The sequence below is a fragment of the Aphidius gifuensis genome, linkage group LG2, assembly GCF_014905175.1.
Source record: "Aphidius gifuensis isolate YNYX2018 linkage group LG2, ASM1490517v1, whole genome shotgun sequence".
NCBI lineage: Eukaryota > Metazoa > Arthropoda > Insecta > Hymenoptera > Braconidae > Aphidius > Aphidius gifuensis.
This window is the reverse complement of record NC_057789.1, coordinates 29,248,529-29,274,935: the sequence shown is the minus strand read 5'-3', so window position 1 is coordinate 29,274,935 and position 26,407 is coordinate 29,248,529. Positions and strand designations below refer to the sequence as shown.

The 26,407-nt window shown below is 23.1% G+C and overlaps 2 protein-coding genes across 2 annotated transcripts in view; both read right to left on the bottom strand.

Annotated features, from left to right (window-relative positions):
* The window catches only part of LOC122850166 (low affinity immunoglobulin epsilon Fc receptor-like), a 36,462-nt gene extending 11,257 nt beyond the window's left edge, over positions 1-25,205 (bottom strand). Inside the window, exons 1-3 of the mRNA XM_044149238.1 lie at positions 25,189-25,205; positions 12,785-12,875; positions 4,372-4,680 (exon numbers count right to left, since the gene is read on the bottom strand). Coding sequence (XP_044005173.1) covers positions 4,372-4,680; positions 12,785-12,875 — 400 coding nt within the window. The 5' untranslated portion in view covers positions 25,189-25,205. The remainder of the gene's footprint in view (positions 1-4,371; positions 4,681-12,784; positions 12,876-25,188) is intronic.
* LOC122850160 (zinc finger protein 131-like) lies at positions 6,197-7,724 on the bottom strand. Its single transcript, XM_044149231.1, has 3 exons — positions 7,160-7,724; positions 6,684-7,091; positions 6,197-6,607 (listed from the first exon to the last, which is right to left on the bottom strand). Exons 1-3 carry the CDS (start codon positions 7,391-7,393, stop codon positions 6,284-6,286), a joined length of 966 nt encoding a protein of 321 aa, XP_044005166.1. The 5' UTR covers positions 7,394-7,724; the 3' UTR covers positions 6,197-6,283.
* Positions 25,206-26,407: the final 1,202 nt, after the last annotated feature.

Genomic DNA, 26,407 nt, shown 5'->3' with positions numbered 1-26,407 from the left:
ATAAATCGATTTATTTAATTGGCTAAAATATTTAGTATATCATCGAGTAATTTTACAATTTAATATTGACAAAAATTATCTCTCAAATCTCAATCTTAATTTTTGCAATCATGCAACTCGTTTTTTTTTTCTCAAGAAATGCTGACGCCAATTTAACATTTAAACAGTTCAACTTGCAAACTATAATGTTATCCAGCTCAATCAAATTCGGTCACGTTCAAAGAGCCATCACAAATGTGAGTAAAGTAATTTAAAAAAAAAATACTAAATGTGTAAAATCATAGCTATTTCAATTTTTTTTCTATACTTGATTGAGCAATATAAGATCTATAGATTATATTTCATAATTATCTTTAACATTACAAAAATTATTTATGCAATAAATATTGTATTTTAATTTGTCATGGATAAAAGTATGACCTCCATTATTTAAATTTATATCATAAATTGATAATAAAAATATTTTCAATGACAAATTATTATATAGCCACGTGGATGATGCAGTTTATGGCATTTAAAAGAGAAAAAAAAAAACTCGTTTGTTTGATGCAGTTGGTGTTTATGAGGAAGCAATTACAAGAGGTAAAAAAAAATATATTTATTTATTTATAAACGCACTTTCACCGTGTAAGATGGGTGAGGTTTGCCTTGTCACTGCCATCAACATCAAACGATCCACTTTTGAATATATAATAACGGTAGCAGTTATTATAATCTCTACATATCATTTAACAACATCTCAACTAAATATAAACACAAATAATCATCATAAAGAGAAAATATAAAAAAAAAAAATATCTTTAAATAATTCCTTGACCTTATAAGGACGATAGTTTTGTAATTTAAATAAAAATTCCGGAAATTGTAATACGTATAATTATTTAGTGTAAACAAAATAATAAAAAAATCAAATGTCAAATGAAAAAGTTTAAGATATTAATGACCTCTAACTCATCGTTCTAATATTAATTGAAATATTTTTTTTTCTTTCACACTAAAAAATAATTTGAAAACACAAAATTAATATGAAAATTGTAAAAAAAAAAATTACAGAGTCATGGAGTCGCTCGTTTTATATGTAGCTATTTTTTTACTATGATATTTAATTTTTTTTTGTAAAGAAAAACAAAAAAAAATCAAGAAAATCTTTGATGCGAAAATTTAGAATTTTTTTTTTCATATGAAATTCTTTTTTTGGCACTTTTAAATTTTTTATCTGTAACGATGTAATATTTATAATAATAATGACATTAAGTACATAATAAAAAGAGTTGAAAAAAATGCAGAGAAAAAAAAATTACAAGATGATAAAGTTATTTGTGAAACATTAACTCTGAACGTGAGCTTTTGAGCTTATCGCCACTGCGCAGGTGAATTCATAAAATATTAAAAGGATCAAAAAATTAAAGGGCAAAGATGATACTTTGCACAAACAAAAGCATATTATTGATTTTAATAAAATTACCAAATATATTTATCAAATTTAATATAGTAAATTTTTTTAAATTAATTAAAAATGAAAAATATTATTGCAAATGTCAATTGTTATTTTACTAATAATTTAACAATAATTATGAATAATTAAAATTTAAAATTGTAAATAAATAATTGAATAATATAAATTTCGAAAAACATTGATAAATTTACAACAAAATTAAATAATAAAACAATGTATCAATTTACAAATAAAATAAACAAAAAATTAAAACAATTTATTTACATAATTTAGAGAAATTTAATTGATAATTAATTTTTCAAATATATCAAATTATTGAAAAGCATTGTTTTAAAAATTTATTCAATATCATGGCCATTTAAATTATTTTTTATTTGTTCATCAATTGATAGCGTGCATTTATTTCGAGTTAATAATTTAATTTATCGAGAATTTATATATATATTTACGCTTGTTATAATTGAAAGTAAATGTAATTAATTTTATTTTATTAATTTTAAATTATTTGATATTAAAATAAATAAATAAATGAGATTTTTAAATAAAGTAGAATTACATGGATATATTTAAATTGGTAGAAACAATTTATGTTATTTTTTCTTCTTTTTTTTTTTGCTCAACATGATAACAAGCCTGGACTAATTTTAATTGTTCTGTCAGGATAATATCGAAATTAATTACATCCGCAAAATGCTTGGACAGTGTGTGGGTGGTGTATAAAATCTGTGTGCATGTTTTGTTGGTGATTGTGAATGTATTAATGTGCTTGCGCAAATATTAAAGTAAATTTTATGGGGATAATTAATAGAACATATAGATTTGAGGTAGGACTTTTGGTCTAAGATATTAAACTTGATAAAAAAAAATAAATAACAGAAGCTTGTTATTTTTATTTGAATGTCTATGTATGCAGTTATTTTTTTTACAATAAATTAAGATAAAAATTTATCCCAGTTGATTAAAATTAATAACAAATAAAATATTTAAATTTTTTTGATAATTTTATATCTAATTCCATTTAATTCAATTATTAATAAAAAAATTACCATTAAATTATTAACAAAATATAATTTTTTTCTTCGCAATAATTACCATAAAACAAAACTATTTTAAAAATATTTATTATTTATTTATTTAGTGTTGTAATAATTAATTTTTTCGTGCTCAAAATCATTAAATTATTTTCGCACATATAACCATTATTAAAATTGAAATTAAAAAATATAAAATATAAATTTTTTATCAAAAAAAATTTAAAGAAATAATAAATTTATAAAATCCATTTGCAAGCTCATTTTAATTATGTTAATTAATCGTTTTTTTATTTCAGCTTTTTTAAATGATAAATGAAAATTAAAAAATATATATACTATTTTGATAACAGTATAAATGCAAATGATGTAAATGTAAATGTAAATTGTGCTTTTAGATAATATATAGTAAAAAGCCATCAAGAAATCAAAACACGATGAAACTAGTACATAAAATTATGACATTGGTTTTACCTGTCATTCTAGGAACCACCCTCAAAAAGCACATTAATTTAAACAAAATATACACATGGAAAATGATGCTTTTCAACACTCAAGTTACATTGAGTATATTTATTATGAAATGACTAGAACAGCTACCATTTATTGCACATAACTGTGCCATTGCAAGAAGTCTAATTAAATCTGTTTCTCTTCTTTATCTTCTTCACTCAATGAACACACAAGAAATTATTTGCAATTTTAATTTTATATTTGTTTTTTTTCTACATTATTACACGAAGCTTAATTAGCATTATAAATATTATTTTTTTGTATAAATTACTTTAAATTTTTTTTGAAATTTATGTATTTCGAAAACAACATTTGAATTTGAAATATATACAAAGAGAAGAAGAAGCTTGATGTTGTTTTATGTGCACTTGTTGTTCAAACGAAAATTGAGGAATTTCAATTTATTCATTGGTGAATGTATATAGTAGAAAAACATTTGCTCTGATCGACAACTTTGTCAAAGTCTCTTTGAAGCTGTTTCGGATTTTTTAAAAGTTTTTTTTTTTTTGTATTTTTTTATTTTTTCAAACTACCCCAAGACAAATCCCTGACATAAATATAAAATCGTCTAGTTGAAATATCAAAAATGCATTCGTTTTTTTTTTTTTTTTTATTTTATTATTTATATTTTGATGGATTTTAAAATATTTTCAATTTAAATAAATATTTTTGTATAAAATTGAAAAAATGATTTTAGTGTTGGTTTTTTTATTTTTTGAATAATTTAAAAATTTTAAATGGCAATTGTTCATAAATCATAAATAATAAATTGTTTTTATATTTTTTATAAAAATATTTGAAAAATAAATATTAAAAATCCCAGAACTGTTTCAATTTTTCCTTTTATTTTTAAATTCATTTTCCAATCATGTGATTATTATCATCATAAAAAATTCCACAATTTAATTGATCAATTTTTTTTTTTGTGTAACATTATCTGACCATCAAAAAAAAAAAATATATATATAAAAGCTCAATTTAAAAAGTTCAATTTTCAATATCATGTTTACAATAAAAAAAAAAAAAAAGTTATAAAATTTACGATAATTGTTTTAGTTAAAATTAAACCGACAATTCAAAACTCGTTGAAAAAAAAATAAAAAAAAATGTTCAAACAAAATTAGAGGTAGTTTAAATTAAGCTCTATGTTGATGATTTTTATTTTTAAATTTTATATATTTTTGATATTTTATAAGGTGGATTTTAACTTGATGGATTTTTCTATTTATTTTTTTTGTTTGTCATCATGTTGATAAGTTCAATCTCCGTTAAATTCAAGTTAAAGACGGATAATATATCTGTATCAATATCACTATCAATTTATCCAAGTGTATAATAATAAAAAAAAGAAAAATATAAATGAAAAATTACCTTCAAGTAAATCGAATCTTGTGGGACTCATGTCACTGTCCTCATAGCCTTCAAGATCATCAGTATAGTCATCATATTCATCTTGACTACCTTGATTTTCATTTTTCATTGATCGTTTGTCAATTTCATCTGTCTCTCTTGACAAGGACAAATCGTTTTGTTTTTTTAATACTTGATTCTTCACACTCACTCCTTTATTTAAAGAAAATAATTTTGATGCTGATGGTGGGGTTGATAATTGTCCAGTATTTTGTAATCTACGATTTAAATATTTTGCAAGTAATGCTTGTACTCCATCTGTTTCTGCAACTGAAAAAAAAAAACAATCAATTTTTATTCATCATTTTTCTCTCCATATACAAAATCAAATATATGAATTTTTTAAAATAAAAAAAAATAATTTTTTACAATGTATAAAATACAATGTTCAATTTTTATGAAAAAAAAAAAAAACAAATTATTTTGTTGTCAAGTTAAATTCACAAAAGCATGAAAAAATATGGATATCCAACAACAAAAAAATAAATACTGGGAAGCAGAATAAAAAAAAAGTTATTAATAAAAAAAATTTACAATTTTTTACTTTTGTTATTTATAAAAAAAATATTAATAATAATAAATAGTCATGTCATAGATAAATTCAATAGACAAAAAATGTAGAAAAAAAACATTATTGTCACTCATGAAATTTTTTTCTTTATGTTTTTTACCAATTTTAAAACAACAACAACAGAACAAATTGTTTTTTCTTCAACTGACAATTGATTTTTAATTTTTTTTATTTATTTTCTGTATTTTATTGAAACCCCATGGACAATTTGGAGAGGCATTTCGAGTTAACGTGGTTATTCGAGACCATGTACAGGTATATATATGAAAATATCGATCACACAGAAGCGAACAAGCGAATATATAGGGATTCAAACAACGCTCAGACATATTGGTTTGAGTTTGCGAAACTCGCGATGGACATTGAGGATCGTATTTGAGGGTTGTTAACGTTTCAGGATATACGTCAACGTCGATAAATATCCATGTTTAATGAAGGATCAAGTGTCCGGTAATTATTCATCAAGCATTATTTTGACGTCAATTTAAATATCAAAAAAAAAAATATTATTATTTAAATTATCACTAATTTTATCAAGTACTTTTCAAGGCAAGTGGTTGGTTTGTTGTAAAAATATTAATGTTATAATTTTTAATGTTGAAGAACCATTAATGGAGTTTTTGTGAAATGTTTTTAAATCTATTTGCAAACAGCCAACATTTTAAAAATAAGGCGCCAATCATTTCTGCGGGATTCCTGACAGTCGAAGAATATCACTCGGAATTTAGTTTTTTTGGTTTGCCAGCCCTGATTAATTACGTATCCAACTTGCTGTCTAAAATAGCCTATCTGACGGACAAAATAAACATAGTGACGTATTCGTAAACGTAAACTCTTCAAAGGATTTCATAAATTTCAAAACGAAAAATTTTTTCATTCTGCCCAGAATGTTGGGACACAATAAACCATATCTGGAAAATTAATAAAAATTCGACAATAGCAGCGTTAAAATTACCCAGCAAAGTAATGTTTTCAGAAAAAAAAACAGCGGATTTTTTACAAAAAATATCTACTTGCTGCATGTGTCGTTTATAAGTATCATTTTCATTTACGAGAGTATTTTACATTTAAACGTAGACAACATAAAAATGAAAAGTGTAAATATTTTGGTCGAGGTTCATACAGCGAATGCATAGGGATCTCTTTATAATGGATGACTCATATAATATAATAATAAAAAAAATTTAATATAAAATAATAAACAAATATACATATATAATGACAATTGGTACTTTATTTTTTTCCATATTTCTCTTCATCAATAAGATTATTTTTATCTGACGAATAATTTCAATCGGATTTTTATACGTTTTTACAATAATTGAAATGTCTTTTAAGATTACCAGAGCTGGTAAATTTTCTATTACAAAATTCACATTCAAAAGGTTGTTCGCCCGTATGATTTCTATAATGAATTTTTACGGCAGAAGAACTAGTATAACGTTTATTACAATTAGTACAAGAATATATTCTTCTATAATAGTGTTTTGCTCCGGTTTCTGCATGGTCAATTTCCAAATTTGGCGAATTGGCATGCGTCGCGATGAAATGCTTGTTCCAATCGTCCCAAAACGAAAATGATAGATTGCAGTGTAAACATTCGAAAAAAAAGGTATATGAAGAGTACTGCAACAAATAAAAAAATAATCGTATGATTTAAAATGTATGTCGTTAAAAAATATAATACATACTAAAAACATACTTTATTCGACAATGGTGTTATGTCTGCGCTTTTGCTATTCGCCGACACGTCGTTAAGAAAACGGGTTTTGTCGGAGGGCTCTGGCTCTGGCTGTTGTTGTTGCTGCTGAGGTATTAAACATTCCTGCTTTAACTCACCTTGAAGGTCTCCCACAACTTCCTTATTTACAGGATCGCTGTCGGAAGAAGAACCTATAATGGAGGGCGCATCGGCAACACTGTTGAGCTTTATATCTGGTATGTGTTGGCTGCATTGTTCTTCCATTAAAAAAACAAGTCTGTCGTATTGTAAAAACACTGCCAATGCGTATAAACCTCTTACGTCACTTTTTTGTATGCAACATTCTCCAGTGTATACAAAATTTAATAAAATTCGCAACTGCTCGTAATTGACAAAATCAGGCAATTTCTACAGGAAAAAAAAACTATTAATAAAAAAAATAAAATTGATAGATTTAAAAAATTTCATGTACTCACGCAATAGGCCTTTTCCAATTCAGTAGACGCCTTGTCGAAAAAATTCTTAAAGTATTCAGATATGCTATATAATATTGTTTTGTGCGAATATAATATCTGTCCGTGTTTTGTACCCAACACTATGTCGTGTAGATTGGGCGATGTATAAATATTTTTTGTCATTTCGTATAGAGATTTGCGTTTTTCGTCCAAATCTTTAATTATTAAATAACACAAAGAATCGGGAAAATCCATTTTTTATGCGTCTAGAGTCTTTGAGGGTAAAAAATGATACTGAATAATTTTGTTTAATTTAGCCGAAAAAAAGTATTAATTATATTTTTAAAAAATCAAGGTATATCAGATGGAGACAGAGACGCTGTTGTTGAATTCACGCCGTGTTCTTCGCGTTTATAAAAATGATTATAAATAAATGTCAAAAATACAACAATGACCGAGTATAAGAATAAAACTACATGGCAGAGTGCGTACAAAAAAACTGCACAAATAAAAAAAAGCACAAAGAGTTTTTCTAAATCTACACAAATCATTATAACTTTATTTTAAAAAATACACACGCTACACACTGCACGCGATATGGAAGTATGCTTTGCACTGACGCTACTATATTCGAGAATATTCTCTAAACCTTGAACGCAACATATTCGTGCATCAAATAACCAGACATCACATATGAACTTCAGTTGCCCGTCCCCATAAAGTCATAAAAAAGTCATAAATTTTAATTTTTTTTTCTTCAAACGCTGTTTCCGACTTGTGGTTTGTAATGTTTAAGGAACATTTATACTCCAGTATAGCATCTGTATTGATTATATATAAATTAAAATATTTTTTTAAGATAATAAATAAATTTTTTTGTAATAATAAATGAAAATTACCTTATACATATATAAATTGTCTTAAAACTCGTTGTAAAAATTCAAGTATATATTTTACTATATTGACACGAAGAAAAAAATTCCCTTCTCATAACATAATTGTCTTTTTGCGAGAAATCAAAACTACAGTTTGTTTCTTCTAATATACATTAATTTTTCAAAAAATTACTTAATAAATTTAAGAACATCGTAACATTATATAGCAGCGGATGACATCACTTTAATCGAGAAAAAAGTAGAGGAGATTTCGAAAGCAAAATGTATTTTACACGTAAACTATTTGGAAAAATTTTTCTTCAGACTACGACAGAAAAATATTTAATAAAATATGACGTCACAGTTTCTTCCTGTGGAAAAAAATAGAGGGGGTATCATTTGTATATTTTAAAATACCCTCCCCCTGAAAAACTAGTGAACGCATTTAAATTTAATGGTTGTTATATATGAATTTAATTAAATAATCATTTACTTTTTTGAATGAAAAAATCATAATGATATATGCAACTGTTTTATTTGTTACTAATTTTTATTTTTTTGTCAAAGTAAAATGAAAAATTTTCACTTAAAATCATTGAAATATTTTTTGCAAAATTGATAAATTTATTTTCTACTCATGGTGTCATTCAAAACCCTGATGAATAGTCTCTCGATTGACAGATAATTTAATTAAAAGTTTTTTTTTTTTTTTTTTTCATTTATACCATTCATTAGTACTGTGTGTTTGTCAGCTTGTATATTTTTAAAATTAAATTATCATATACCACAAAATAAAAAAAATAAAAGAGCTTGATTTTTGTTATTCTTGTTGAATAAATTAAATTATAAAAAATTAAAAAATCTGTAACAATCAATAGTTATTGCTTTTTTTAATTGTCGAGTACGTTATTTTATATAAATTTATTTATTTTTCATAGGAAGTTTTTTTTATTTTCAATTAGAAATGTTTGACAAATTGTCGTTAACCAAATTTGGAATGATTCAATTCCTGATGGTTAAAAAATACTTGATAAATATTGAAAGTAAGAATGTTCTAATTTTTTAAATAAATAATGAAAAAGTATTGGTGAAAGTACATAGCACCATTTGAGGTGATTTTTTTAAATCAACAATTTGTTTATTTCAATGTCTCGAAAAATAGAGAAGAAAATTATTTAATTGATTTAAATAAAAAACAAGTTTTCCAAACACCTTAATGGAAAAATAAATAAAATAAAAACATTGGAATTTTTTGTATAAAAAATAAAACTACTTTCAAATTTTTGTTTATAAAGTCTTCTTGAATACACTGTCTTTTTTTTTTATTTTTTTTCATCATCTATTTATTTTTTTACTCTAAAAATTGTCTGTGTAAATGTAAAATGCACAGAAAAAAATGTCATATCAAGTTCAATCTCAGATATACCAACAAGAAAAACCATACACACACCTACTAAACAACTAAATATATGTGAATAGAAAAGAAAAATCAGGGAAGCGTAACAAAAGCCATCGAATATATATTCAACATTGGAATTTCAAGTTTTTCATAAACACCCTTCTGGCAAAGTCAATTTTCTTAGCCGTCTCGATTGACGACTTATGCGATGATCGACTGACTCTTCATGTTCAAAGTCAACACAATTTCAATGAAATATAAATATATATTCATAAAAAATCATAAATATAAATAAATAAATAAATATTTTCCAACAAAAAAAATAAATCATCCATCTTTTTTATATAAAAATAAAGAAAAAAAAAAAAACTACGATAAGAATAAAATGGATAAATTGGTGGATACCCGCAGGGTTATTTTGCTTTTTTTTTTTTTGTTTAATTTTTTCCTCTTTTTTCCCTTGTAGGGATTTTTATATACTTTTTTTTTTTTTATAAATTCTCTTTGTTCTCAAAGCTCGGGGTTTATATATAAGGATCCAACTGATAATTGTTAGCCCTTTTTTTTTTTTTCTTATTTTCCGATAATTGGAAAAACCTGGAGGGTTCTTTTTTCTCAATTAGAAGAATATGTCGACACACTATCTGTATAGATATCTGAAAAAACCTCTTATATTTGTTTTTTATTTATTTTTTTGAATATAAAACTTTGTAGGGATATTAAAGTTTTATCAATGAATTTTTCATTTTTTTTTTTTTCTTTTAAATTACTTTTTTTTATTGGCATTTTTTTTTTTTTTTCGCTGTTCTATTTTAAAAGTGTGTTGTTAGTTTTTTTTTATTTTTTTGTATTTGCAATGTGAAAATATTTTTTAAGTTTATAAAAAAAAAAATGAAAAAACATTTTGAAATACTTGATTGATACGACGGACGCGATTGCCAACCGGAACTAAGTATTTGCATACAATGCGTAAATACAATGAGTTTTGTTTTAGTGTGGTATGTATAACCGAGATATGTTGTTCAATATATATATGTAAAATAACATTGAATTTAACAGCAAGTTTTGTGCTTGTGTTGGTCTAGGTACCAATGTGAATTTTGGCACCATTGTGTATGGACTATAGACGGCAATCATAAATCTATGATGCTTGTTTCAATAGGCAAAATACTGAGAATTTTATCTCTCCATGTTATTCCAAACACTATTGATTTTCTTGTTTTTATTATTATTGTTTATTTTATTTTGACCTTTTGATTTTTATTGATTTGGTTTTTAAACAAATATTTGCTCTCGTTTTTTTTTATTACATATGGAATATTTTGAATTTTAAAATGTACAAAAATATTTTTATAATTTCTCTTTATTTTTATTATTTGCTTTTTGTTGATAAAAAAGGGAAAAAAAATTCTTTTATATTTTTATGTAATATTGATTTTTGTGGTTTGTTTGAAAATTTAATAAAAATTTTAATCAAGTTTTGGTGATTATTATTGAAAATAATAAAAGTGGATAAAAAAAAAAATTGGTTTATTTGATGAATATTGGATCTGCTGTTGTTACAAGCTTTGGAAAAAATAGAAAGAATTGAAATTAAATTTTAAAAATTTTTGGATAGTTGTATTTGATTGTTGGTTAAATAATGAAAGCATAAAATTATGAAATTTCAATTTGGAAATATATTTTTTATTTAACATAACAATAGGCAAAAAAAAAAACAAAAATTTGTCAAATGTTTGTCAATAGTTGACTATGAGAATAATTAAAATTAAATTTCAAAACTTCCAGGAAAATTGTATTCAAGTTTCATTTAAATAATAGAGTATAATAATATTAAATTGTTACTTGGAAATTTTACTTCAAACAAACATAAGCTCTAAGCAAAAATACCCAAATTAGTTTCCAGAATTTATTATCTTTAATTTTTAATCTAACTCAAAAATTTAAATACATAAAATCATTTGTTTTTTTAATTAATATCTTTAGAAAGTTATCGCAAATTATTTGAATATTCTTTTTTTATTTACAAAAAAATATCCTTTAAATGTCAATTTTATTATATAATAAACTTTCACGAAAAAAATATTTACAAAAAATAAATATTCAATCCTCTATTCACCTTTTTTATTGTATTTTTTTCCGCGAGATTTAAAATAAATAAAAAGGCGATAATTTAAATTTGATGAGTTGATGAAATTTAAATTTTTTTACAAGGGTTAATAAAAAATATTAAATTGATTATTAATAATAAAATTTAAAAAAAAATATAAAACCACATAAAACCCGATGAAAAAAAGGATTTACATTATTAAATCCTCTTAAAAAGTTGAATATTAATTTATAAATAATAACAATAATCAATGCTACTATTTTTTTTTTGTTTGACAGTACAAAATTTAATTTTTTCATATTAAAAAACAAAAAAAAAAAAAAAAATTGTATACAGTATTGTAATTAAAATAAATGACAAAAAATTAATTAGACTTTCAAAGAGAACGTACACAACAATGAACCAGATAAATTTATAATTATTTCATTTTACTTGTTCACCAACAAAAAAAAAAAAAAAAAATAAACAAAAAATAATATTCATCATATTTTAATTTGTTAAAATATATAGTGAGTAAAATTAAATTATGGTAAATTTATTTTAAACAAAAACGAGAGAGGGAGATTATAACGGGGATTATTCTTAATGCAAAATAGATGTTTGTATTTAGTGTAATAAGGGAGAGATAATGTATGCGTGTATTGGTGCATAATTTTAACAGTAGATGGATTATACAATGGAATTTTAAAATAATAAAAAAATTCATTGTTAAATTCATTGGTTTTTTTTAAATTTTTACATCAACTTTTTATCAATTCTGCATTTTGCAATTATTGCATCGAGTTTGTATAATTAGTGGACTTTCTAGGGGTCTTAATTTTCTAATTTAATTTCTTGGTAAAACATTCACTGAACATATGGTCAAATGATCCACGTGAAAGCTGATAAAGAAAAAAAAAAATACTCAATCATGATAGAAAAGAAAAAAAAACAATTTCTCATAGCATCGGAAAATTGTCACTTTCTTTTCATCTATACATCTTTATTTTTTTTTTCTATTTTATTTATCGACTTTTCAATTTTCAAAATGAAAATTTTCTCTTATAAAAAACGAAAAAATTACTTTTAAATTTGTCGGTTCTTTTTCTATTGAATATATTCGTAGTGAAATTCAGTGGATAACGAAAAAAAAAAAAAATTATAAAAAATTCAGATAATAAACTAACTTCTCAATTTTATCATGAATTTTCAATTTACTATTATTCTATTATTTACATTTTAAACGGCATATATTTTCAAATTAAAAAATAATAAAAACTTACCATTATTTGTATTTTTAAATTGTGAAGATACATTTAAAATTAAAACGCCAAAAATTAAAACTCCAGCGAAATGGAACCTCGTCATTTTCATCTGGAAAAAAAAATGAAAAAAAAAATTAATTAATCTAGTTTTAATCAATATTAACTAGCATAAAAAAATTTACAAGATAAATAAACAAATAAATAAATAAATAAACTTTTTAAAAGGGTCATAGAAAAATAAAATAAAAAATAAATATCAAAGACAGTAGTACAAAAACGCAATGGTCAGACTCACTCATTTCCCACCCCACAAAATATATGTAATTTTTTTCTTCAACTCCCACTAAGTAATTTAACTTCTTTCATCTTTTATTCCCTTTTTTTTTTTTCAACTTGATATTTTTCTCTTTGACAGAGTAAAGCTTATCAAGCCTTAAAAAAAAAAAATGTTTTCTTTATTTTTTGCCTTAAACTTATCCTCACTATTTTATTCATCCTCTATACTTATTTTATCGTGAACCTAAAAAAACCGAATATATTCTACTAAATAATAAGAAAAAAAAAAACCCTTTCGTACCTATTTCCTCTTTATCATCGTATATAGACAGCTTGAAAAACATCCGTGCGTCAATTCAAGTGTCAGATCATCCGTTTGCGCATCTATTTCGAAGTTTATCTGAGAACTTTTACAGAAAATCAAGAAGAAAAAAAATATATATTATATTTTTTTATACAAGTATAGAGTGCTTTTTTTATATATTTTTTTTTATTATTTATTTTTTCAAAAGGATTAATAGATCCTTCAAGCATACACTCTCTCACACACACAATGAATTTTCTTGAACGGATCTCGTTTCACGGTTAACCACCCTCAACAATTTTCGTCAGGATATAATTTATTTTTTAAATATATCTATATATATTTCACATGCATTTTAGAAAATAAATATCATCATAAGGTAAAAAAAATTTAAATGCCAAAAAATATTTGTTTTAAAGGTAAAAAAAAAAAATGAAAAATAAAATTCAAATCATTTTGGCAATGAAAATTTCTATATAGACATTTGTTTTTTTTCATTTTCAAAGGCCTCAATAACAAAAAGAAAAAAAAATTTAAATTACCAATTAATTTTTTTATAAATAATTAATTAATTTAAATTGTTAAAATTTTTATCTATTTAAATTTTCTCTTCAAAAATAAAATGAAAAATTTAGTGATAAAAAAAATGTACATTGTCGAGATGTGGTTTACTTTTTATTCAACTTTTTATATATTTTATTTTGTTGTTTCAACATATTTTTTATTTTTTTTTTTTACAACTACCCAGGGATGAAGCGTAATGTTGGCTATTCTTTATGAGAAGCTCGTTGTCGTCTTGCTTGGGTTTACCAAGATGAGATATAAAAGGTGTGAGTAAGACTCGGGAGTAAGATGAATTGTCGAAGCGAATATTTCATGAAAAAACAAATGGAGTGAGTCAAAACTACCACGTATTATATTTATAAATGTACACTGAAAATAACTTAACTGTTATGTCTATTGTATCATAGTCGTAGACATGAAATAGTGTCTTGATGGACAAAGAAAAAAAAATAGACAAATGACGATAATGATAATGGAAATAAAAGATTTGAGCCAATTTTTTTAACCAACCGATTTTTGCCTTCAACTCTCTCTCTCCCTCAAAAAGATTTTTCCTTTTTTTTTTCCATACTTTTCTTCTGTTACATTTGCTTGAGTGATAATTAAGACTCGAGATTTTAAAGCTTTATCCATTACATATATATGTATTTAGTGAGTTGAAAAGATTTAAAGTCTTGAGATAAAGATTTGTTGAGAAAATGTCGTTTCAAGTATATATACTCAAACACTTGGAAAAGCTCTATCCAACGAGATGATTAAAATCTCTTTTAATATTTCTCAACAAACTTGAATAACAAAATATACTCTAATTTTATTTATTTATTTTATTTTTTTTGACATATAGTTAGTTTGTTTCATTTAAAATATAAATTAACCAAGTTAATTAATATTTCTCGTGTATATTTTTTTTAAGAAAATAAATATGAAATAAATTTTATATAATTAATTTTTATTCAAGATATAAATCCTTTATATAAATTAGCAATAAAAATTATCAATCAATCAAATTAAAATTTCAAAAGTCTTGGCAAATTGGCATTTACCTGAATGACTTTTAAATAATATTAATAGTTCAACTAAAAAAAAAATTCTCACGTTATTTTATCTGACATTTTTAAATGAAAGATTAATTTTTTTCAACTTTAATTTGAAGAATCAAGAGCTGTCATAATATTTAGCCCAAGAGAAAAAAATAAAAACCATATATTTTCATTAACAATAATTTCCCAATAATAAAAATATTATTTGAAAAAAAAGGATAAAATAAAAAATAAATCAAAAACGTAATAATAACTCTTTTTTCATTTTTTTTTTCAAATATTTATAATTGACTTTTTCATGTGTAAAACGCCGTACTAATTGTTAATTTTTTTTGTAATAAATGATAGAAATTATTGAATAAATTGTCGATTAAAAAAAAAATAATAACAACAGATGTATTTTTGGTTTAATTATTATTGCATGTGGACACAATCAATAATCATACAATTTATCGTGAGTGAATACTCATGAAATATACGAACAGTCATCGAATTTGTAATTTTGACCTGTAAAATTAAATTATGCTTAATTATTCGAGTGTGACGAAGGGTATACATAGGAATACTAATGGAACTTCATGACATGTATATAGTCATGGTTATTCAATCGTTATATTCTGATTTTCCAAGTATTGAAAATCCAATAAAACAGGCTTAATTAATTTTCCAACAATGATAAAACAAAAAAAAAAACATGAAAAAGCAAAAACATAAAAATATTTATATCAAGTTTTTTAGTTTATACAAATATTTAATAGTTTTTTTTAAAAATATCGCTGTTTAAATGTTGAAAGATTAATCTTAAGTATATATTGTCGTGACTTTGAAGTCAAGTAAACTGTGGAATTGCAGTCAAAAACCTCAAAGACGATGGCATACTTTATAGAGTTGACAAAGTTTATTCATCATCTCTTTTGAAAATAGACTAGAATTTGTCAAAGACACTAAAAAATTTTTGCAATAAATATTTATTAAATATTTTTAATTTTGAATAAATAAAAATTCCAAATAAAAAAAAAATGTAAAAAAAAATAAAGAAATTATTAAAAATATAAAATGTTATTAAATTTATTTTTTAATATTAAATTTAATAATATTTTTAAAATTATAATAATTTAATTTTCTATAAATATTTGTATTTCTGAATACAATAATTAATTAATTTTTAATTATATTAAAAGAATCAACAAAAAAACTATTTGAAAAGGAAAAAAAAAAAAAAAAACTATATTTTTGGATTTATCATGTTGACTTGCAGAATTTTGATATAAATTTTCCAATCAATAAAAAAATATGTAATAAAAAGAAAAATAATAATTTTGATTAATTGAATAAAACTATTGTTAATAAATGATATAAAAAATTGAATAATAAATTGTGAGGTCAGATGAAATGAAAATAAAATTTTAAAGAGTCCAATATAACCACTACCTGTTGATTCTCGATCAGTCGTGTCGTGTATTTTCAACTTGAAAATTTATGCAGAATGTTCTTGTCTTGTTTAATAAATAAATATAAATTAACAATAAATAAATTAGCATAATTTAATCAAAGTTACAAAGAATATCTTCTACCGAAATATAAAAAAAATATAATTTTGATATTGTCAATGAATCATATATTAATTTAAAATTAAAATAAAGGTTATAAATAAATAAATGTATATACATAAGCAAAGTCTCTGGCAGCTAATGTTAATTAAAGCTGTGATCGATATACCTGGTTGCCTCGCGGGCTCACCTGGGCCTGGGCGAATATGCGACATTCAGCTGTATGCACCCGGGCAGAGCTCAGGTATTTTACTGCCCCGGGATAGCAACACATTACCACTGCACAAGACATTTAAATATAATATATATATCAACTATAATAATCATCATCATATTCGCAATCTCGGAAATGAAATAAAATTAATATTTTTAATTATTTATTTATTTTATTTTTTTTAATTTCAATTATGAATGAATAATGAATCACAGTGATGATGCATTTGGGCAATTAATTTAAATACCAAAATGAAAATGAACAATTTGTTAATTTATCTGTAAAACGAGTTGGTAAATTGTTTGTCTACATTAATGATATCAAATGCTATTATAGGCATAAATGCATTCAACTAAACTTGTGTGCTCTTATCAACTTGCATATAACTTGATCTAATTTTACTCAATATATAATTTGTGGTTAAGATTTATATATATTTAACAAAATAAATTATTTATTTAATTATTATTATTATTTTCTTTTTTATTAGATGTAAATAGTGGGTGTAATTGAATTATTTAAATTTTAAAATTGAATGAAAACTTTTGAATAAATATATTATTATTTGATGTTGTATATTTTTATTTTTTGTCTTTTGTAAAATATGAAATATTATTTTAATGAGATGTACTTGATGTTTTAGTAATTTATATAAAATTGGTGAATGTAATTTTTATTTTATTATTACTGTATGTTTGTGAATAAAATGTATTTAAAATTTTTAGATTTTTTTTTAAACAGGTAGTTGAATTGAATAGATGGAATACATGGATTAATTTGATGTTTGATTTTTATAAACTATATTATAATAAGAGTGAAAGTCATAAAATTCATTGTTAATATTATGTTAGCCTGTTAACTTGATACCAATAACCAGCAACTCTGCGCATCTCGAACAACTAAGACTCTTGCGCGTAAATAAACCTGCAATATACGCAGGTCAATGCTCTTTCCAAAATGTCTATTTTATACATCAATATTATACTCATTTTAAAGAGAAAAATAAGAACAATCAAATGTATCATTTTATTATTAATTAAAAATTTAATTTAATGTTTTTAATCAATTATTTATATCAGTCAATTTTCCAGCAAAAATACAACACGTCAAATAATAAAATTTTCAAAGAAATATTTCAAAGGGAATTAAATTTAAAAAAATTTAGAAAATTTATTTTAATATTAAAGCCGGAAAGTGTGTAATTTTTTGTTAAATTTTTAATTCAACAAAACCATTAGAAAGTGTTAAATAAACACCTCAAAATTTTCACACTTTTTTTTCAAATTTAATTTGAAATTGTTTAGCAGATATATTATCATGTACTATGTTGACAAAACAATAAAATGCCTCGGGGTATTTTAAAATAATTTAATTAATTCACAACACTTGTGACATAATAACAATAATAATTTAAATAAATTGTTGAAGTAATAATTAATGTAATTTGTCATTGAGAAAATATATTTTTTTTTTTTCAAAAATCATAACGTAATTATCAAGTGGTTTTATAAATTAAATTTCAATATTTCATTATAAATAAAATAATAATTATAAATTAATTTATAATTTGTATTTTTTGTTGCTATTATTAAACAGTTTTTTTTTTTATTTTTGTATAAAAATTTTGAAGCTATGGGAGTTGTGTAAATGTGATAGTCTTGAAGAATCAAGAATATGTTGGATGAGTTGTTGGATATATATATGTATACCGAGCATCATATATGCGCACCTTTGGATAAAATGCACGAGAGCATATTTCACCTGCGCCTGCACTTTGAATAGCCTACTCTTTTACTATGTTATCCTGGCAGTCAGAGGTGCAACCTTCTACCTGGCTCGACGCCCACACCTTCCACCTCTTAAATTTTAAATTACTTATTCTTTTTTTTTTTCATATTTTTATTTCAATGGTTTCCCTCTCACCTGGATCTACAATCCACTCTCTCTCTGCATTGCCCCTTGATTCCTCTTCTTTTAATTTTTCAACTGATCAACATAAAATTTTAAAAAATTTATATTTCATTTAAATATCCAATTTTTTATCAATGAAATATTTACAATCACCCTGATAGTAATGAAAATTAATTGAAAAATAAATTTCAAATGTTATTTTTTTTTTTTATTTTAATTAATAAAATATTTATGAATATCAAATAATGTAAAAATTAAAAAATATGTTTATGAATTTTTGTAAATGGAAATTTTAATTGAAAATGAATTTTAAAAATTAAAAATACAAATTGAATGAGAAAATTTATATTTAATGCAATTTTAAAAATAACCACTTGAAATATATTTATTTATTTTTAGGTATATATTAAACTCGATAAAAAAAATAATAATAATCATGAAAAAGAGGGAGTGCAATATCAACAGGCATTCGTTATCGTGCGCACGCGAAAAGTCCGGGAGATTCGTATGGTTCTTGGCTACCAGGAACTCATAGTATTTGAAAAAGTTAAAAATTTCTTGAATGTAATGATAAAACATTACTGACCTCATAAACCATCACTCGTAGAAAATAAATAATCAATTTGAAAAAAAATGATTTATCAATTTGAAAAAAAAAATGATTTATCAATTTATTTAATTTATAAAAAAAAAAATTAACATGAAATTTAAAAATGACACGTTAATGATTTGTCAGTTGAAAAAAAAAATATTAATTCATCTTTAAAAAAATTCTATTTTAAATAATTACAAGAGAAAGTTCATATAATGATCGATAATTATCAAAAATAAAATTTAAATAACATTTATAAATTTGATATAAAAAAATAAATCAATCAATTTATTTTTTAGACTAAATAATAAAGATGTATTTTATTTAAGATATATTTTTCGATAAAACTAATGTGAATTTATCTTTTTCTAAATTAGTGAAGGTATTATTTTTGATAGAAAATAACGAAAGCAAAATTAATCCCTGTTGGGTAATCGATAAAGACCCAAAAACGTGTGGTCAATTTCAATTAATTTTGACATTAATCTCTTCTTCTCTTTGGGATTTTCAAAATCTTTTTTATATTTTATATTACATCTATAAAGAAAGCCTCTATATTTTTTTTCTATATTAAATAAAAATATAAAATAAATTTGGTGTTTGTTAATTGACATTAATACACTTTGATAAATAATTTTAAAATACCAATAAAATTAATTCTACCTATTTTAATTATTATTTTTTTCATGTAAATTAAATATTTTAATTTTTTTATTATCATTGTTTTTAATTTAATTATATTTTTCTATGTAAATTAATTTTTTTTTCTATATTTTTTAAAGTTGTATCCTTTTTAAAAAACCAATTATATTCAACTGAAAATATTTTAAATTTAATAAGACAAATTACCACAAATTTGACAGTATTTCGTCCAAAAAGAAATTGACATTAATTTTGTTCATTAGAAAACACCAACAATCTTTAAATAATTGATCATGAAAAAGTTAGGTTAAAGAATAAACAATATATACACAGTTATATAAATGATTAATACAAAAAAAAAATGCTTAAATATGTGGTTGTGCAAGACATTTCCTTTTCAGGTGAATTTACAGAGCGTAGACGAACAGGATTGTATGAACAACAGTAAGGATATTAAATCCTAGTATATTTAAAGGTCAAATTATTCATGAATGTTTAAATTAAATTCCTCATGTATATATTTAAAAATATTTTCTTGAATTGAGATATCAAAATGAAGCCATATGGACTTGATGTATTTTTCAAATATCAGGTAAACAGATTGTCAAAGATGTCATGCCATTTTTTTATTTTTCATAAATATTTGTCATTATTATTATTTAAAAAAATATAAATTTTATCAATATTAAAATTGTAATTAGGTAATTAATATATTTAAATATTTTTCTATTGTTTTTTTTTTGTTCGTTGAATTTATTCGAGAAGAAAAATTGGATTTAATAAAAATACCAACGACAGGTTTTAAAGCAGTGTGTTAAAATGCATTTGAGAAAAATATTTCTATAGTGTGACGCATTTTACCTGCGTCATAATACCTGACAAACACATACTGTGATGTGATGTTCTCCTGGCCTGCGGAAACGGCTGATTTACCTGAAATTAAGTCACACTTGTATGACATACAAATTATCAATCCAGTGAAACTCACGAATATTTTTGTCATTATTTTCAACTGGTCCTATCGAATGTCTCGTAAACTATTTAAATTTTTTACAATTTAATTAATTTATATTATTAATTCAACAATATATTTTCATTTTTAAACAGTCAAAAATTTATTAAACAAATAATTTCATGAAAAAAATTTATTTAAATATTTTTAATTAGCCGAAATATAAATTTTGAGAAAATTTTATTATCAAATATTTGCCTCATGTATTTATTATTATTATTGTTATTTACTGTACATATATATTTTATAATATTTTTTTTCGTGCAATAATTATATAACGCTTGAGAAAAATTAAATAAATAAATTTAAAAAAATAAAAAATTCGAAGGAACCACAATTTTTGGATGGAGACAAAATTTCAAACAATTGAAAGTAAAAAAAAATGAAATATTATTTTCATGTAAAGAATAGACCGATAGTTTAGAAGGGTTAAAACAAAAATCTTTGAGTTGTATTGGGAATGCAGAAGTGTAGAGAAGTTAAATTTTAAAATTTCAAAAGAAAAAAAATACATGAAAAACGTGTATGTATGCGCAATCATACGCATGATCCCAGTGATTCAGGTGCGCGAACAGGTGTGTATTATCAGGCAAACATTAAATAAAAGAGCTACAAAAAAAAAACCATGACAATCGGTAATCGGCAATATATTTATCAACAAACAAATAAATAAATATTTAAAAAAATTTATAAAACATTTTTTAATTGCATAAAAAGTTATATAAAATTTTTTATAAATTATTCCAAAGTCAAATAAATATCCGGGATGATTATACAGTCATTGAATATTCATAGAAATGTTAGACATAAAAAAAAAAAAAAAATCATCAATTTTATTATTAATAATAATAATATTTAATTTGAATATTAAATAAAAAAAATAATAAAATTTAGTATTTATATTTAAATAATTAAAATAATAAAAATTTTATGATGAAATTGTTTTGAAGGTTATGATGACTGATCACCTTGAAAAATCGATACTCCTTGTTGGAATGCTATCCTGATCCGATGCACCTGTTTGCTCACCTGAAGCTAAGTTTCACCTTCATCTTCTATAGAATTATTTTTTTTTATTTTTTTTTTTTTGGACTACACTATTAATTTTCCCCATGAATTATATTTTTTTTTTCCACGTAAATACACATGGGGTATATGAGAATGCAACGCCAGGTAGAATTTACCTGAATCACCTGATGCACTTTATGTTTGCCTGATACGTGGTCAGGTAGACAGCTTGATCGTACTGTCGATCGATAAATTATATTACATGAATTTTACGAAAAAATTCATCGAGGTTTATTTATATATTATTTTTAACAAATAAAATATATTAATAATAATATTTTCATTGTGGTGTAAATGATGTGCAAAGTAAATAAGATTTTGTCTATTTTATATATACTTGAGACGTTATTAAGTAAAGGCTTTGTGTTGATATACACGAGATGATAATAATCGGATCACTTTTCTTGTCTACTTAAATTAACGAGAATTTTAATCAGTAACTAAATCAATTTAAAATGACAGCGAAAGTTTAGTATATAGTGTATCAAACAAAATATAATTGAAAAAGACAAAAATTAACTTGAAATAAATTAGAAAAGAGTGGGATAAAATAAACACTTTAAAGAAAAAATTAATTGAAAAAAAAAAATAGAAATATAACTAAAATAAAACGAAATAATTTATCAATAAAAAATTTGATAAAAAAAATTAATTTATAATTAAAATATAATTTTTTATTAATTTTAAAAATATAAAAGTGTAAAAATTATTGACTTTACACTTTGCCTCTCGTTTTTTTTTATATAATTTATTTTTTAAAATAATAATTTGATAAAGAAGGTGTTTATTTTATGATAAAAATATAAATTAATAATTTGTTAATTGTTATTGATTGATAGATGCGATTTTAAATGAAATTTCAATTTTTGTAATTAGATCAATTATGATATTTGAAGTTAATGATAATTACAGATTTACAGAGAATAATTTTGACGAAAGATATTACAAGGTACAACAAAAGCCACAGCTTGAACAAAGACAAGATACATAGAACATTCTCATGAGAACAAGGATATTGTGTGTCTCGTATTGCAACAGCTAACATTGATAATAATGTGCAGGTATTGCATTATCGAATTCAAACTAGGAGAGATGGTACACCAACTCACAATTCCAGTACACATACTGGCACATTTGTGACATATATATTTAACCATCAATTTGTATAGATATTTGTCAATATACATACAACAAATTTGCCAATGGCTATCAAATGCAATTAGTTCATCAGTTTGTAATTTTAACAAGTATTTCAATTATTTTAATTATTCAAAATTATGTCACTGTAATAATGTAATATTATCATAATACAACATTTCAACAAGTCAATATTATTTTACTAAAAAGCTTGGAAAATAGAAAAAATATTTGAAAAATTATTTAATTATCAATTTTAACCTTAATATATTTACAATTTATTTAAACAAATTAAAAAAATAGAAAATAAAAATTGTAGCTACAAAAAAAAAAGCCAGAAATATAATTTAACATTGCGTGTTTAATTTTAAATAATTATATTTATATAAAAAAATAAATAGAAAATTATTGATTGATTTGATTGGTTTGAAAATCATGTGATCAAGTGACAAGCATCATATAGCAAGGTAAAATACGATAAGCCTCTCTCATTGCGTGATGGATAAATTTCTCATGGTCGTAGTGAACTAACTAGATTATGAGCTTGCCCACACAAAATTACCAAGCAAACGTTCGAGCAAACTCAATTGCGGATTTGGCTCTGTTGGGTGTTCGAGTTTGGCCAATCGAATGAGGGTAAACGAGAAACTGGATAAAGAGAAAAACCAAAAATAGAAATAACAAATAAAAAAAAAGTAAATTATCAAATGAGATATAAATGGGCTTAGCAAATATAGATATCAGAGTTCAGGACTTGGTTTATTTTCAAATTTTAATCCTCTGGATATGTCTTTTAGTTTACTCGAAAATTTCTATCAAAAACTCGCGGGCATAAAATAAATACCATAAAAATATTTCTAAATAAATAATAAAAATAGATAAAAAATAAAAAATAAAAACAACATTGTCTTTTCAATGGACAACTGTACAAATTTGAACAAACAAAAACATCGCCGACATTTTTAGCTGGCATATAGTGGCTTGTCATTCGATATAACATACTCACCTCAGTGTGTCTTATTTCCTGATGCACTACAACCCTTATTATTTTATTTTATTTTTATTATAAAGTTTAACTCAAAATTTCTACTGTACTCTACTGGTCTCTGGTTACTTTTTTATTTTTTATTTTTATACGTCACTCTTTTTTACTCTTCCAATTTTTCTCATTTTTTTTTTTCTTTGCTATTTTTACTTTTCTTTTATCTTATTTTATTATTACATTTATTTTATTATTATTATTATTTTGTTGTGTCTTCACTTCCGTATCTTATAAGTTTTTCCACCTTCAAGTTTCTTTATGCTAATCAGTTTCTACAATTTTGTTATTCCAACACTGTCTATGCACAATGTATTCCAAAAGTCACAAAACTATATCTATATATTTATTTTGTTATTATTATATGTATATATTTATTTTTGTTATTTAAATAAATCAATAGTAAATAAAATACATTTGTAAAAAATAAAATGTATGAAAATTACAATCGATATATTTAATTTAAAAAAATATAATTTGATGAAATTTAAATGTTTAATTTATCATCAAATTTATATAGTGTTTCAAGTACAACAAAACGTATTTATTTTTGTATTTTATTGTATTGATAATATTTGTCGTCTCGTTTTAATTTCCTGTAAATTTATTGACGCTTTTATTTTTTTTTCTTCCAACTACCCCAGCCTTGTTGTTCCAGCCCGTCCTTTCAATATTGAACTTGAGTTGAGATCGATCAATTGCCAACTACCAATCAGACTCAACGTGACGTTATACCCGGTCAAACAAATTACTTCCTCTCGATTAATGGAATGAGCGCGAGTGCATAAACTATACTAACATACAACTTTATCTCACCTTTTAACCCTCCCACCCCTCTTTATCCTCAATAACCTCTTATTCAATTTGAAACTTCATTAAACTTCAAAACTTGAATTTTATCATCAAATTAAATTTGACTATTTAATTTAAAATAATATACAAATAATTTATTTTATTTTTTTCTTTCAATTAATTCAATTAATTTTCATTTATAAATTAAATTATAATAGGGTCGTTTTTAAAAATATAATTTACCATTAATGTATACTTTTTTTTTTTTTTTAGACACTAACACGTGTTTTTTTGTTGCTTTATTTTTATTGTCGGGATAATATTTATTTGTGGAATGTGTGTGAAGCCGTATGGAGGTTCAACGATAAACTGACGTCTTGTTTATTAAAGACATTCACTCATTTTGCTGGACTTTTTATTATATGAGGACAAACGAGCTGAACGATCATGTTAACTCCCTTCCATTTTTTCTAATACTATCTTTTTTTTATTTTTATTATTTTTTTTTCTATGTATACCATAGAGACTTTATTTATTTTTTATATCAACTTTCTCTCTTGAAAAAATTATGACTGATTGAAAATAAAAATCGAGTATATTATGGGAAATTAATTTTATATGTGTATCAAAATGAAAATGTTTTGTTGAACTTGACCCTGATGAAAATTGATTTTATAAATTTGATTTTGACCTTATAAATTTTTTATTTTTTATTTTTCATCAAGGTCACTCGAAAGTAATGGATAATATTAATAAAAAAATTTATTACAAAATAAATGTGTCATTGAAGTGTTACATAATATGTCAAGCTAATAAATATCTTTAATTTTTTTTTTTTATTTCAATGGATTTTATTGGTGAAATAAAATAAGCCTTGGCGATCAAGTGACACCAGAAAATCTTGTCAGGTGATCTTGTTCATCCCTTATTTATTTTATTTAATTTTTTTTTTATAAAATATATAAAAAATAAATCATAAAATAAATAATTATTCATCTCAAAGACAACAACAACAAGTTTAATGAATAAATAAAAAAATATTCAGGAAGAAATAAAAAAAGAATAATTAATTTTATAAAATGAATAATATTTAATTAAATATTATTTATGGTTTTTTTTTTTTATTTGTTTATTTAATATTTATACTGATTTTTATTTATTTATTCATGACGAATGTTTTTATTTATTTTTATGGTAAATCTATGCAAAAAACAAACTCAAGAAAAAGTTTAAATTCAAGAGAGAAGACCAAAAATAATTTATAAAAATGAAATAATTATTTAAAACAAGTCAAAGTGCTAATGGAATAAATAAGCAACCAGCAACTGACAACGTATATTTTATATACCATCTTTTTTCTCTCTGCCATTTTTTTTTTTTTTCAACATTTTAATTTCCTTGAAAGATAATTCATATTTTCACTACGTGCCTTATAAACTTTTTGCTTGGATTTTTTTTTTCTCCTGCGGTTATAAACTTGCAAGTTTGTTGTTTCAACTG